General features: G+C 41.0%; 2 protein-coding genes across 6 annotated transcripts in view; one reads left to right on the forward strand and one right to left on the reverse strand.

Annotated features, from left to right (window-relative positions):
* The window catches only part of ACACA (acetyl-CoA carboxylase alpha), a 318,090-nt gene that overhangs the window by 29,487 nt on the left and 272,653 nt on the right, over positions 1–15,950 (forward strand). The gene's annotated exons all lie outside the window — the stretch shown is intronic.
* On the reverse strand, positions 823–14,813 carry C10H17orf78 (chromosome 10 C17orf78 homolog). Its single transcript, XM_075559270.1, has 7 exons — positions 14,756–14,813; positions 13,695–13,781; positions 12,963–13,202; positions 6,718–6,856; positions 5,088–5,199; positions 4,525–4,653; positions 823–900 (listed from the first exon to the last, which is right to left on the reverse strand). Exons 1-7 carry the CDS (start codon positions 14,811–14,813, stop codon positions 823–825), a joined length of 843 nt encoding a protein of 280 aa, XP_075415385.1.

Raw genomic sequence — 15,950 nt, forward strand, 5'->3', positions numbered from 1 at the left:
ACAAGGATCATTCTAGAACCCCCTCCCAAAGGGATGAATAACGGAAAAGTGGGTGAGGGGTGACAGAGGACGATGTAAGATGGAAATAATAGTCTATAACTTATCAAGGGTTCATGAGGGCGGGCAGGCGGGGGATGGATGGGAAAGAAATGAGCTGATGTCAGGGACTCAAGTGGGAAGAGAATGCTTTGAAAACGATGATGGCGGCATATGCACAAATGTGCCTGACACACTGGATGAATGTATGGTTTGTGATAAAAGATGTAAGAGCCAAAAATAATGACGTAAGAGCCCCCAATAAAAGTATTTTTTAAAAAGATGAATTCAAATATTACAACAGGACAGTATGATCTCATTGTTTGTATCCCCTGGTAACCAATAGCAACTTTGATGTAAAAATAAAGCTTGGTGCTTTGATAGATATAAACATATTGATCAAACTCACTCATGGAGTCACTGCCGACCCATCACAACCTTCTAGCAATAGAATTCAACAGTTATGAAATGGTGTGATTTGGCAGTAATGTAATGTAGTCGTCCTTCATTTTGTGATCCAATGTGGCTATCCTCTATTGTCCTTTAAGCCAATTTTTGCATGACTGGGTCTTTGGAACCTAGCAATCTTGATAAGTAGGAGTGGGTGTGTTTTGGTAGGTCATAATCTGCAGACTGACTTCAGGAATTCTGGCATCAGTATTTGATGGTGATGTCCTTGTGGAAGATTCCATTGTAAAACTGGTGAGAGAACCTGCCCATGTTGAGTAGTAACAGGAAGAAAACACCGTGGTGGTGTCCCTCAACATGTGAGGGAGAACACAGCTTTCAGAAGTAAGTCTGGTGGATAACAATGATCTCTACACCTTTCTTTGGACTTGGTGAGTGAGGAGCATCTTGTCCAGCCTAGAGATGGAAAGGAATATGGAAGATAAGGAAGGATACAAATGAATATTTCTTCATAAGTAAAGAAAAGGCTGAGTATAAAATCCCATATAATTCTAAGTACACATTATGTTGCCTATTTGCTATACCGTGACTCTATGATTGCGTTTATACTGAGAAAGTTGAGCAAGGTGCACATATCTAGGAGAACCTGTAATTGGTTAGAACCTATATATACCCCACTAGCCATGTGCCACTCAATCCTCTGTATGGCCTATAGCCTTGAACGGACAAGGCCCTGGTAAGGCAGCTAGACTGGATCCCAGACCCAGTGATTCTACTTAATTTCTTCAGTCAGGCCCAAACAATTTTGCTACGTTTTGAAAAGGGACCAAGATTTGAGTTTATGCTAATGAAATATTTCTTTTTTTTAATCTCCCTTTTTTGTCTTTTATTTTTAACAGTTTTATGGGCATATAATTTACATATCATACAAGTCAGTAGTTCAATCATGTCAAGAAGAGTTGTATTAATTAATCCTATTCTATCCTCACCATCCCTTATCTGATTTTGTCTGTACTTTCTAAATGCTTACCTGTTATGAATAGAGTTAGGAATTTTGGCCTACTCTCTTTCTTCCCAACTACACTGTAAACTTCATGAAGATAGATACACAGAAGACACATAGAACATCTTTGTAAAACAAATGAATGAATCAACTAATATTGTACGGTAATGAGCTGGATTCTTATTCTGTTTCTACCACCAACATCTCAGTTGATATTCTGTAAATTTTTGGAGCCTTAATTTTTTTTAACCAATGTGATTAATGTAGCTTGATCATATGATACCTGCTGAGATAGTTTACTTTTGGCCCGTTCTTTTTGGTACAGTGATGATGTGCATTCATTTAATCTTCCTTTGATACTTCCTGCATCATTCACTATTTTGCTCATAGAATCATTCAGTATTATCTTTTGAGGCTTGATTCATTCTTTTCTTCAGTTCTTTTACTTGAGAAAATATAGTTCTGTAATAGACTTTTTCATCTCTCTCAGACCTATTCAAGCTAAAAATGATCATGCTGATTGGAGTAAACCAAAGATGCATCATATAACAAAACCATTCTAATTTACTTGGGTACCTCATTTGGATAATTAAGATTGTGGGAAATATTAATTGATACCAAAGATGACAAAGAAACTGGTAGCGGGTGTCCGCAGCTCTGTAATAAGAAGTATTTTGAAGCCCTGTCCAGATGGAGAGAGTGCCTTGCTTGCTTCTTGTCTGAGCAGAAAACAGAGGTCTGAAGAGCAGCAGCATGTTTTCAAGGAGACAGCTGTGCTGGACTAGGTAACCTTGAGACCCATGGTTACGTTTCCGCACTGCTTCAGCTCAGGCGCTGTGACATCCATCCTGGGCTGCCGCCTGTGGCTGGTTGCCATGGAGTCAGTTCCGCCTGAAGGCAGCCCCAGGTGCAGAGTAAAACTGCTTCATGGAGAGCGCCACTCTTATTACTGTATTTCCAAAAAGTGGACACCCTGTTTTAGAATTACTGGATACCTCGTCTGTTTGCCTTAATTCGTGTTATAGCTGTTTTGAGAATAAGAGAAGTCACAGCAAACCAAACTCATTGCCTTAGTGTCAAGTCTGACTTGGAGCAGCCCTGTGAGACAGCGGAGAACTGCCCCTGTGGGTTCCCCAGACCAACTCTGGACAGGCAGGAGAGGAAAGTCTCGTCCTCATCAAATCACAGCAATGGCTGGTGATTTCAAACGGCTGACCTTTGGGATAGCAGCCCACTGCATTACCCACTGCACCACCAGGGCTCCTAGAATCAGAGAAGGTACCTATCACTTTTGAGATCAAAGGCTGAATCCCAGTAAGGAAACTGGCTTTAAAGTGGTTGTGTTGAGCTAATGGCAAAGTGCCTGTTTCTGACACACATGAACTCCATTAATTTATAATCCTGTCAGGAAAATCCAAGGACAGAGAAGAAGGAAGTTGTTTTGTAGGTCTTCAAACTGCAGTGGTTCCGAAACTTTGTTGTACATAAGTTACCTGGGGACAAGGGTGGATGCGTACGTAATATTATGGTCCTGAAGCTCATACAGCTGAAAGGAACTTTTTAAAAAATTTATTTTATTGGGGTCTCTTACAGCTCTTATAACAATCCATATACCAATTGTATCAAGGACATTTGTGCATATGTTGTCATCATCTTCAAGACATTTTTGTTCTACTTGAGCCCTTGGTATCAGTTTCTCCTTTTCCCCTCCCTCCCCGACATTCCCACCCTCGTGACCCCTTGATAAATTATAAGTTATTATTTTCATATCTTACACCATCTGCTGTTTCCTTTCAACCACGTTTCTGTTGTTCATTCCCCTGGGGGGAGGTTATACACTGATCATTGCAACTGGTTCCCCCTTTCTCTCCCTTCTCCCCCTGACTTCCCTCCACCCTCATGGTAGCACTACTCCCATTACTGTTCCTGAGGGGGTTATCTGTCTTGGATTCCATGTGTCCAGAGGTCTTATCTGTGCCAGTGTACATGCTCTGGTCTAGCAGGATTTGTAAGGGAGAACTGGGGTCATGATACTGGGGGTGGGTGGGGGGAGGTAGCATTAAAGAAGTAGAGGAATGTTTGGTGTTTCGTCGGTGCTATACTGCACTCTGGTTTGCTTGCCCCTTCCTTGTGACCCTTCTATGAGGAGATGTCCAATTGTCTACAGATGGTCCTTGGGTCTCCACTCTGTCCCCACCCCTCGTTCACATCAATATGATTGTTTGTTCTCTGATTCCTGATAACTGATCTCACTGACACCACATTATCACACAGGCTTGCATGCTTCTTCCATGTGGGCTTTGTTGCTTCCCTGCTAGATGGCTTGTTTAACTTTAAGCCTTCAAGAGCCCAGACGCTATGTCTTCTAATAGCCAGGCATCATCAGCTTTCTTTACCACATTTGTTTATGCACCCATTTTGACTTCAGCGGTCATATTGGGAAGGTGAGCATCACAGAATGCCAGGTTATTAGAACAAAGTGTTTTTGCCTTGAGGGAGGACTTGAGTAGAAGGCAAATGTCCATCTGTTACCTTGCTACTTAATATATAAATATATTTACATAGATCTTATCCCTATCCCTATTGTTATATAATATATATATATATACATGCCTATATTTAATACCTCTATAAATGTCTTTTGCTTCCTAGTTCTTTCTTCCATTTTCTTTAAAGGAACTTTTAAGGAAACTTGTACAAATTTTGAAAGCACAAAATTGGATACAAGATCTTGGATTAAGCCCATGGGCCCTGAATTTTAGGCTTTATTAGTTTACCAGTAAATCTACCCACTATTTAGAAAACTTGCTAAAAATCTTAAAAATAAGATTCCTCGTTCTACTTCAGACACTCTGATTCAGTATATCTGAGATTCAGAATAATGTCTTTTCAGTCAGACCCTATTTTCATATGCCAGGCTGATGTTAGGAAAACAATCATAGCTACCTATCGCCCGGGTCATTAAAAAATTATTCACATTTGCTCCGTAACTAAAGCAACCTCCTATTTCCCCATTACTTACATACTAACCCCATTTTATCAAAGAAACTGTGGTAAACTAGGCACAGGACAGGTACCTTCTCAGGCTGAGAGTCAGGCTGGGTTTCACCTTGCCCGGGTTGCAAGTCTTCCAAGCTGGCTTCTTTACCTCTCCGTGCCCATAACCGCTGACATTGGACTAGCTCTCTGACTCGGAGACATTGACTCTGAAGTGAGAAGATGACTGGTATTAGCATCAGGCACCAGATATGCATTTGGTTATCTTCCAAATATTACGCCAGGCCATTTAAAGAAATTATTTCCTTGTAAAAATATATGAGGTCCTAAAGGATCTCTCTTCCCTAGTGAATATCTGCACAGGAGAGGAAAGGACCTAGCATTTAGGGATTACCTTTCCCACAGAATTTCAATTAGCTTTCATAACCACTCCTAAGAGGCACATACCATGAGCCCCATCTTACAGATGAGACAACTGAGGCTTGAGAAGTCAAGCAGTTTGCCCAGAGTCACTCAGCTAGTGAGTATACATGATGGGTTACCCAAAGACTAATGTCTGCTTCCCCATTATGCCAAACTGTCTCTGCAATAGAAGAAAGTCTGTGTGGCCAAGGCCAAGCACCTAGTGCATCAGCACACTTACAGGGCACGGGACTTCAAAAATGACAAACACTATAGTGGAGAGTCCACTCAACAGCAGGGTGACCGCAATCAGAACCTTGACCACAATGCTCCATTTCCACCTCTTCTCTAGACTTTCATCCATTTCTAAAAGGGGTGAGAGGAATGGAAGAGGGAGAAAAGGACATTTGAAAGAGAGAAGAGATTGGGTTATCTTGGCATAAAACTAGTAGGGCCCCACCTCACCCCATTAGGCAGAAGAATTTCCAATTCAGTCTCCAAGTCAGAAGTTAGGTAACATGGCTTCCTCTTGAACCTTCTTTGCAGCCTCTTCCCAGTGAATCACCTTCTCTGGCATTTCCGACTTTTCATAATCAAGTAAGGCTAGGTTTTATACCCAGGGGAAAAAGAAGCTAGGTACACAAAGAGTTCTAAATTCACCTTTCACCAGTAGCCCTCTCAGGCTTCTTACTCCTCTCCTCTGACACTTTGTATGAGATTAGAAAACCATCTTTCCAGCAAATGTTTTGAGAATGGTGCTGGCAACAAATGTATAAATGTGCTTGACACAGTGGATGGATGTATGGATAGTGATGAAAGTTGTTTGTATGAGCCCCCAATAAAATTATTTTTAAAACAACAGCAGCAGCAGCAACAAAAGAAGACCATCTTTCTCAAATTCCATCCTCTTGGTTTAACTGGGACATCAAGGAGGAATGAAGATGAACTAGCATTGCTTTGGGGACATAGGCAAATCTGGGGGCAGATAGCTAATATGCATCTTATTTTTAGACTCATAATTTACCCACTCCCTCCCTTCTAGAAATTGAGATGCAATCCAAATTGTAATCTTACATAGGGATTTTGAACCCTGGGGGCACAGTGGTTAAAATACTTGGCTGTAACCAAAAGGTTGGGAGTTTGAACCCACTAGCCACTTTGCAGGAGAAAGGTGTGCCATCTGCTTCTGTCGAGATTACTTGGACATTCAAATGGGTAGTTCTCCTCTGTGCAACAGGGGTACTAGGAGGTGGAACCAACACAGCAGCAATAGATTTGTTTTTTGTGGGGAGTTACTATGGAACCCTGGCAGTGTAGTAGTTACGCATTGGGCTGTGATCCACACACGGTCAGCAGTTCAAAACCACCGGGCAGGAGAAAGACTGGGCCTTTCTTCTACTCCTTACTAAACAGTTACAATCTCAGAAACCCACAGGGGGTCGCTGTGAGCCATCATTGACTCAGTGACAGTGAGCTACATCTAAAAACAGTACAAATGAAACCATGCTCTCGGTTACCATCATCATGTATGATTGTGTAGTGTTGAAGTGTCATCTATGTATACATACCGTGGCTGAAATTGCCTATATGAAGAAGATTTATCTTGTCCCCAAATCTGGCTACAGGTGAGCTCACTTTCATGGAGATAAAGGAACATTGATGGTATCAACCTACAAAAATTTTGGGGGCCATCTTTGTAGAGAAGGCGATTTTCACATAAGAAACAGAATGCTTTGCATGTGAAACTCTGTGTCACTTCTCAACCTCCAGGAAAAGACTAGGAGCCCAAACTAATATTGGAGCTAAAGCGTTTCTTTTTCATTCAATTTTTATCTCGCCCTACCTATTCTTTACCTTGTTGTTTTGAAGGCCTAGAAGTTTCATCAATACTTGTAGTTCTCGGTCCTCCTTTGTTCCCAGGAGTTGTGGAAATGGTAGTGGGGGGAAAAGTCTCTGATGAAGTCTCCATTGTCGAGTGGACCTTACATAAGGAGATCCCTGGTAAAATAGCTATGAAACAAGAAAGCAGCAATAAAAGGACACTGAGAAAGCATGGTCCTGCCTTTGATTTTACGTGACACAAGCCCTGGTGCTGCCCAGCTGATACTACATTTCTAACTGTGGCCCCATGGACCTGTCCATAAGTTTAGGGTGTGTGCACAAAGTAATGCCAAGAATAAATGAGGACAGGAGTATTAATCAGAGATAAAGTTTAGAGTCGGATCAGAACATATCTTGATTGCCTATCATTCTTAAGGCCATAATAATAACAGGGATGGAGGGCGTAACACTAGTGAAGGTTTCCTTCTTTAAAGAGGGTAGCTCCAAAGTCCAAAGAGGAATGTCAAACACCAGGGCTTTCCATATGACTGCTGGCAATTCTAAGGCCACTGTGGACTCTACAGTGACTACACTGACAGAGGATTGGGGACATAGGGGCATCTGGAAGAAGGAAGGTCACCCAATTTGTAAACTTGTCACTTTCATTCATTCAGCAAATACTTTTAAATGAATGTCTGTGTCTCAGATACTCTGCTACATGGGCTTGGGTTTTATCAGTTGGATACATTCTGGCAAGGGAATCCCATTGCTGACGTGAAGGGATGATGGGGTGGGCAGGGAAGTGCACAGCAATAAACATGATAAATACATCTAATAATGTGTTGGAAAAGGATTTGTGTTATCAAAAGAAATGAAACGTATAGCCAGGTAAGGGAGAAGCCTAGGGCCGGGCAAGGGTTTGTCTTGTTGAGAAGGTGAGATTGAGCTAAGCCTTGAGCTGAGGGGCTGAGCCAAGCAAATACTGAAGGATAATGGCAAGTAGCTAATTTGGGGAGGCGGGGACCACTAAAGTAAAGACCTAACGCAGAATGTGTCTAGCATGTGAGTGTTTTAACAAGGAGCTTGGAGAGGCAGGAGCAAAGTCAGCAAAGGTGAGGCTCTAGACCAGAGGTTCCCAACCTTCCTCATGCTGCGACCCTTTAATACAGTTCCTCATGTTGTGGTGACCCCCCCCCCCAAACATAAGTTTATTTTCGCTGCTGCTTCATAACTGTAATTTTGCTACTTTTGTGAATCGGGCGACTCCTGTGAAAGGGTCATTCAACCCTCAAAGGGGTTGCGACCCACAGGTTGAGATCCGCTGCTCTAGACCACGAGGAAATAGGCTCATATCATATAGGGCCTTGCAGGGCAGTAAGGCTTTTTATTCTGAATGAAATGGGGAGCCGTCGCAATGATTAGAGCAGAAGAATGGAAGGATCCATTCTTACATTTTTAGCAGATAACGCTGACAATCAGGGATAATATGTAGGGGGCAAGGGTCGAATCAGGGTAAGCTTTTAATGCGGCTATTGCAGAAATGAGAGTTGATGCCTATTCAAACCAGCAGTAGAAATGATCAGCGGAAAGATTCTGGCTGTAGCTTAGAACTAACTTCAACTGCATCCAGAGTTGACTTAGGTTAATTCAGACAGTGATTTATATTTCAGTTTTATTAGCCTTATATCATTGCGTATTAAAGTCTGTGAGTTCTCCTTGGACTTTTCTAAGCTATTCTTGATGACTAAGTTCATGTGAAAACGATAGTTCTTTTTACTCATGCCAGTGGCCTCAGTATTGAGCAAGGTACGTGAAATTACCGTGAAAGGAGTAGACCCTCGCTTCATTTTAATCAAGACAGGGTTGGCAAAAGGATAGTGTCAACAGGTCCCGAAGGAAAATCAAGGAAAGTGGGTTCAGTATTTTCAGCATAGTGCAAATCAGTTCTCTTCAGTGATAACCTATATGTTTATGAGCCAGATGAGATGGAGATAAATTTTACTTTGGACTAGTCATAACTTTTCTGAGTTAGAAATCTGTCATTGAAAAAAATGCAGCCAGTTTTTAAAAAAGAAAGAAAATACAGCCAGAATTCTCCTTAAAGGCAAGGATGGCAAGAATTCATCTCACATACTTTGGATATATTGTCAGGAGAACCCAGACCCTGGAGAACATCATGCTTGGTAAAGTAGAGGGGCAGTGAAAAAGAAAGACCCTCAGCAAAATGGATTGACACGGGCTGCAACAGTGGCCTCAAACAGAAGACCACCTGTGAAGATAGGGTCCCGATAGGTCAGAACTGAGGGCACCTAACAACATCATCTGCAGAATGGTCATGGTAAAATAATACTTAGTAACCTATTCCACAGGGTGTTGTGAAGATCAGAAAAGAATAAAATGAGAAAACAGGTGTGAAGACACTTGGTAAACTGACCGATAAGAAGGTAAACTGACTGATAAGAAGGAATACTCCTTAGATACTCCTCTAAGAACTATGCCCTCTAACCATGGAGATAATGGTATTTCAATATGGATTACCCCCCCTCCGAGCAGCCACTGTTTCCAGATACTAGGCATTATCTGTCCATGCATGTTAAGTTCTGCAAACTTCACAGTGAATGTCCATCCGTATTGGTGTTGGCAGCTCATCTCTCTTAGGTCTCATCTGCTAGAACACTGAGCATGTAGGTGGAGCACATTGGAAAATGTAAACACCTCACTCCCAGTGATGATGGAATTTTAGCACTTTCTTCAGCTAAGGGTTGTATGAACAAGAGTGCTGCACTTTAAGGAACTATTTTAAAATCCAAATTTCTGAAATGGATAATTTAGGAGATGATTATTTATAGCCCCAAAGGATGCTAAATACAGTATGGTGAAATCGAAACCTCCTTGGAGTTATTCCGTAATAAGAACAGCAGGATGAAGGGCCATTTGTGAGTCCTCACACATACTGACATTGGGTTTATGCTTCAGGATCTAACTTTGCACTTTACAAATAAGACTATCCAGTCAAATCCCTCATTCATCACTATAGAAACCAAGCACTATAGAAACTAAGTAACTTGTCAGATCCTTACCATTTCAAATACCTATCTAACTCTTGAGAATATTTTGATGAACTGAATAGTCTTCTGATTGTAAGGAGCCCTGATAGTATAGTTGTTTGGGGTTATTTACCAAAAGATCAGCAGTTCACACTCATCAACTGCTCTGTGGGAGAAAGATGAGGCTTTTTGTCCCATAAAGACTTACAACCTCGGAAACTCTGTGGGGTCTCTGTGAGTCAAAATTGACTCCATGGCAATGGTTTGGCAATCGTCTTCTGAGTGTTTCTGTAACATCTTCCTATACAGAGTTATCACATCCACAGTGTGGTAACTTCGAAGGGCATTTCTTCTATCACCTTATAAGTGTGACCATTTACCTAATTCTTATTTCAACCATTGTTGGGGTCTGTTATATCCTTGCTGCTCTTTGTAGCTCTAAACTTAGAATGAGCAGTTTTAAGCTTATAAATGGGGTTATGTTTCAAAGGTCCGTTCATGAGCGGATTGTTAGAGCAGTGCTTCTCTAAATGGGAGTTACTGCCTCCCAGGGCAGCACGGGTGTGGGGCACTGAAACAATCCGGAGGGGCAGCAAAAGCAGATACCTCTACTTTATCCTGGACTATTGGCTATAGTACAAAAGCACTTAATGCCAGTGGGGCATTGAGGTTTTTTGTTTTTTCCTGAAAAGGGGGCAACAGGCCAAATAAGTTTGGGAACCTGTAGTTTAGAATTTACCATTATTCCACAGAAAAGTATGGTGAATGTGATTATTAGGTCTCCAAACTAACCCCTAGACAGTAATTTAACTTTTTTCCATGGCTCAAATTCTGGATCTTGGAACTAACTACCATGTCATGGAGTTGAAGGATAAAGGGATTATCTTCTTCCTTCTCCTGGCTCTGGGCTAATTCAAGGAAAAATGCTGAACTGGGTCAAGTTGGTCTTTGGCATCTGTCTTCTCCACATTCACCTCTAATTTTCCTTGCCCCACATTTCTTAGTGCTGTATTTTAGCACTTTTTTTTCTTCAGCTAAGAATATTTAAGCAGGTTCAAGCTCGGTCCAGTGCCCTGTTCCGTTCCTCTTGTGGCCCCGGTCACCCGTCCAAGCCCAAAGGTCAAAATGGTGAAGCAGAGCGATAGCAAGTAAGATTTTCAGACCGCTCTGAAGAGTGCTGGAGAGCAGCTTGTAGTGGTTGACTTCTCTGCCGTGTGGTGTGGGCCTATCATGTCACGTTTCTAGCCCTGCAGCAGTAGCATAGCATCTAGGGTATTGCCTTATGGGAAGGAGAACTGCCAATATCAATTTATTGATCACAAGCCACCTGACAAAGAGAATAGGTGGAAAACAGTCTGGTACTGGTACAATGAAAGATACTTAGATCAATAGAATGGGATTGAGAACTCACTTTGAGACAGATGATATTTGAAAGGGGGGCTGAAATACATTAAATGGAGAAGAGATAGTCTCTTAACAAATGGTAGGGAAAACTGGTTATCCATTTACAGAAGAATCAGACAGGACTCATATCTCACACTATATACAAAAATGAACTTAACATGGACCAAAGACCTACCTGTGAAACCTAGAAATATTAAAGATCATCATAATCGACAACAACAAAAAATATGAACAAACTGGGGGCCCTAATACATGGCATAGATACGCTTTCAAACATTATGAAACAACCCCACACAAATGGCACAAGACAAGGTACATGACTGGGACCAAAAAATTAGATACTTATGTGTATCAAAATATATAACTAAAAGGGTAAAAAGAGAATCCACAGATTTAGGTTCACAGATGACTTGGAAATCTACAGGCAATTTCAATACCTCAACAAGAAGACAAATAATCAAAATTTAAAATGGACAGAGAACATGAACAGACACTTCACCAAAGGCATTCAGGCAACCAACAAACATATATGAAGAAATGCTGATAATCATGAGCCATTGGGGAGATGCAAATCAACATGAGATATCATTAATAGCAAACTTTGAAAGGAACAAAGAGGGAAAAAAAACAGAAAACAACAAGTGCCAATGAAGGTATGGAGAGCCTTGGGTCCTGGTGGGACTGTAAAACAGCGTAGCCAGTGTGGAAAGAAGTATGGTGCTTCCTAAAAAGTTGGGAATAGAAATATTATACGACCCAGCAATCTCTTTACTTGGTATATATCCTGAAGAAATAAGAACTTCGACACAGATACATGCACACTCATGCTTATGGCCGTACTATGCACAATAGCAGTCACATGGAAACAACCTCAATGGCCACCAGTCAGGGAATGGATAATACTGTGGCACATATACACAGTGGAAGGCTGTGCAACATTAAAGAATAGTGACGAGCCTGGGAAACATCTCCCACATGGATGCGCCTGGAGAGCGTGACACTGAACGAAATTAGTCAGTCAAGAAAGGGCAAACATTGCATGAGACCATTCCTGAAAAAGTCAAGTACAGAGAGAATGTATAAGACCCCATTGCTTGTAGCATTGTTTATCTTCGTAAAATCAAATATCTATCACACAATCAAAATATCTAACAATAGGGTACTAGTAAAATAAATTATAGTATGGGGGAGGGATGAAATGGGGAGCTGGTAGCATTGATGATTATATAACCCCGCCCGATGGGATTGAACCACAGAATTGTACATGAATGGATATCTTGGAATGTGTAGATGTGTCAAAAATAATATAAAAATAAATTATAGTACAATCTGATGGAATACTATACAACTGTTAAAAAGAACAGTCAAATTTAATACTATCTGATGTGGAGCCATCTGTAAGATATTGTTAAGCAGGAAAAAACAGGATACCAAACAGTGCGTATGCTATATTTATGTTTTTGAAATATATACATCCATACATGCATCTCTGGAAGGAACTACAATATATTGTAATCGTGGTTGCCTTTGGGAGTGAGAATTGGAACATTGAGAAAGGAGTAGGAGGTAGACTTTCCCCATAAGTTTGTGCTGTTTGAGTTTTTGCATGTATATTCAAAACAAATTAAAATGCATAGATATTTTTTAATTCAAGTAACAAATACAAACCAAGTAACCCTTGTCAAAAGAAGTGTCGATAGTAGAAAAATCACAGCACGTCAAAGAGAGCAAGATTTGCCCAAGGGTGAGACAATCCCTTTTCTGGTGGCTTTTATTTACTACTAAACCTTCAAGGATGTAAACTAAAAGTCAAAGCCTGCAGCCTCCTTCTTTTCCAGTCTCACCTTTGCCTGTCAGAAGGGATCCCGTCTGAGACTTGGATGCAGGGGCTAGGTGACAGCGTGGGGAGGTAGAACCATTTCTGTGGGGAGCAGCAAAGGTTCTCAGGTTCAGCAGAGAATACTTGACCTTTGACTTTTTCTCTGAATACACTAAGGTGACTTTCATTTTGCCCTCAGAACATTTCAGGGTAGCCAGAGTCTGGTTTTTGATGATTGAGGCCCTATGGACCTCTGCCTGGGTTTCTGGAAAGAGAAAAGTCAAACAGAAAAATGGAGCTGGTTCTTCATCTGAACAATGTCTAGCTAAACTAATTCTGCTTGTAACCCCTGGTAGGCTCCACCCTTGCATCTTCTCCTCTTGCAGTTCACTTCTTCCTCAGCAAGTGTTTTGGGACCAAATGTACTTTCCTCCTTCTGACCTTGACCTTCCCTGAGAATGGGTGACTGCTGTGACTTCAGCAGAGAGAAATGCTCATAGACGGCCTTGTTTAATGCAGAGAGGGTAAAGGGCAAGCTCCTTCTCTTTCTTCATCCCCGTCTGTTTGATTTAGATTGTCTTACTTGGGCAATTTTAAAGCTTGTTTCTCAGAAGCTTCCTGTGGCGAAGGTGCGGGATACCTCCTTTTTAAAATAAGGTAATTACAGTCTGGGCTAGAATCTTGGAGACAAAGCATCTTTTAAAGGTGTAATTCTTTGGAATGGCAAAGTAATTTTCCAGGAAGGGCCATTCCCTACCTTGTATTAGCATATCCCTGATGTTTCTTACATCCTTTGGGAAGATCCCAGGCAGCAGTTCCACTTGGCAGCTGCTATCTTGGAGTTCTGTAGAAAACAAAATAATCAGGAATTACTGGGCACAAGAGCAGGAGATCCAAAATAATTGAATCCTTATAAAATTATAAGATAAGTTTTAAAAAAAAGACTTTTAAAAACACAGCTAAATACACACAGTAGGAGTTAGCCTAGTTCCAAGAAAACTGAGTGTCAACTTGATACCTTTAGGAAAAAGAAAGGTGAAATAGAATTAAGAGACTCGTTTCCCTCGGCACTACTTCTTTTCTCCTTCATGATCTGTCTGCCTTTTAGCATTAAAAGAAACTTATCTTTGTTATGAGTATATAGGTTTATTAAGTGTGAGATAACCAAGATAGCTCCATAGGCTTCCACTGGACCGTGGGTCATAGTTCTTTATGCTTCTTGGCAGACGACTCACAAGAATGTTGTGAGTTTTCATCATTTGTTAAATTCATAATTGCTGTGAATCATGCCATTTGACTTTCACTCTAGTTAGCTAATTTTATTATTTATTTATTTAGATTAGCTAATTTTAGAGGTAAAATATTTTAGAACGTTCTGAAAACTAATGTTTTAAATAAACAACAAAGCATCCTACCCCAACCCCACTTTTCTCTCAACTTCCCCACCCAAGAGCATGTCACCAGATAATTTGGATATATTAAAAAGCTGAAGGTGACATTCTGTGAGGGGGATGAATGTGAGCATTTTAGGTGATGACCGCACTGAAAGCAACAGTACGTCACCGACAGTGAGAGAGCAAACCCAGAACACATCACCACCTCTGAAGCCTCTCATCATGAAACAGCTCAGGGTTGAGTAAATTGCAAGTCCTGCTGAGAGCCAAGACGATACATGCATAGATGATACCTGAAAAGCATCACCTACGGAGTATCACTGTGTCTCCATCTGGCAGAAGAGAGCTCAAGCACTGTCTTAGAAGGAATGTTCTAAGCCTTGCTGTGGATTTCTCAAGGCCTTCAGGCTAAAGAAGCACTTACCTTTCATGTTGGCATCATAGGATGCAATGATTAGACTGAAGACCAAGATAGTGTCCATGTTAGCTTGAGCACATATACCTGGTAGAAACAGTAGGCAGCTAATCTGTCACAACTCCTTATAGGCCAGAGTCTAGCTGCTTTCACTGCCCTAGAACCAAGTTTAACTGTGGGAGAGTCTGTTTCCACCTGATTATTTTGTCCCATTTCCTGAAGACCCAGGAATAGAGCTGATTGGAGAGAGGACCAAGTCTGGTGATTAATGATTGACTGAGACATTCTTACCTTAACTTCATCACTGGTGCCCTGGTGCCAATAGAGCAAGCTGTAATTACCTAGAGGCTTCCCCAGCAGAAAGGGCATTGCCATCTAGTGATATGCTTTACAAATACTTGCCAAAAGACACGTAGCCACTCACGTTCATGCTTACTGACACAGGCATGTAGATTTATGCACCAGCATAGAGATATGTGGGGGCTTCTATTAAAGACTGTGACCTCTGGACTATAGCAGGAGACTAGGACCTAATGAGTGAGTGGGCTACACTGGAGAGCACTAAGCTAGGTAGCCATAGAATTGGGTTCTAGTGTAGGTCCTTTTAGAGCATCACCTTGGGGAAATTACTTGACCTCTCTGAATTTCAGTTTTCTTCCCTGTAAATTGAGAGTTCCAACCAAATGATCTCTAGAGTTTATTTGCAGTTGTACATATAAACTCACACTCCCTCAAGGATATCAATCTAATTTTGTATATTTTCTTTTTTTAAAAAACATTTTATTAGGGACTCATACAACACTTATTATAATCCATACATATACATACATCAACTGTATAAAGCACATCTGTACATTCTTTGCCCTCATCATTTTCAAAGCATTTGCTCTCCACTTAAGCCCTTTGCATCAAGTCCTCTTTTTTCCCCTCCGTACCCGCTCCCTCCTCCCTCATGAGCCCTTGATAATTTATAAATTGTTATTTTGTCATATCTTGCCCTATCCGGCGTCTCCCTTCACCCTAATTTTGTATATTTTCATACTCTCCTGAATAAGAAAGTGAACATGTATGTCTTTTGAGCTGAGCAGTAAGGAAGAGTGGTGACTATCTGCAGTTCAGGAAGGTTTTCCTACACAGAAGGAAAACTGTTGTTGAAGATTTTTCTAAAATTTTCTCTTTTAGTGAAGATTATTCATATAGTATA

This window comes from Tenrec ecaudatus, chromosome 10 (assembly GCF_050624435.1).
Source record: "Tenrec ecaudatus isolate mTenEca1 chromosome 10, mTenEca1.hap1, whole genome shotgun sequence".
NCBI classification, from domain to species: Eukaryota; Metazoa; Chordata; class Mammalia; order Afrosoricida; family Tenrecidae; genus Tenrec; species Tenrec ecaudatus.

What these genes read in the sequence shown, in the direction of transcription:
- C10H17orf78 (XM_075559270.1), bottom strand. Translation starts at nt 14,813, where the DNA reads ATGGACACTATCTTGGTCTTCAGTCTAATCATTGCATCCTATGATGCC. An exon ending in CTATGATGCCAACATGAAAG is followed by an intron (nt 13,782 to 14,755) that starts GTAAGTGCTTCT and finishes TGTTTTCTACAG; the next exon opens with AACTCCAAGATAGCAGCTGC. An exon ending in ATCCCTTCTGACAGGCAAAG is followed by an intron (nt 6,857 to 12,962) that starts GTGAGACTGGAA and finishes CTTGTTTCATAG; the next exon opens with CTATTTTACCAGGGATCTCC.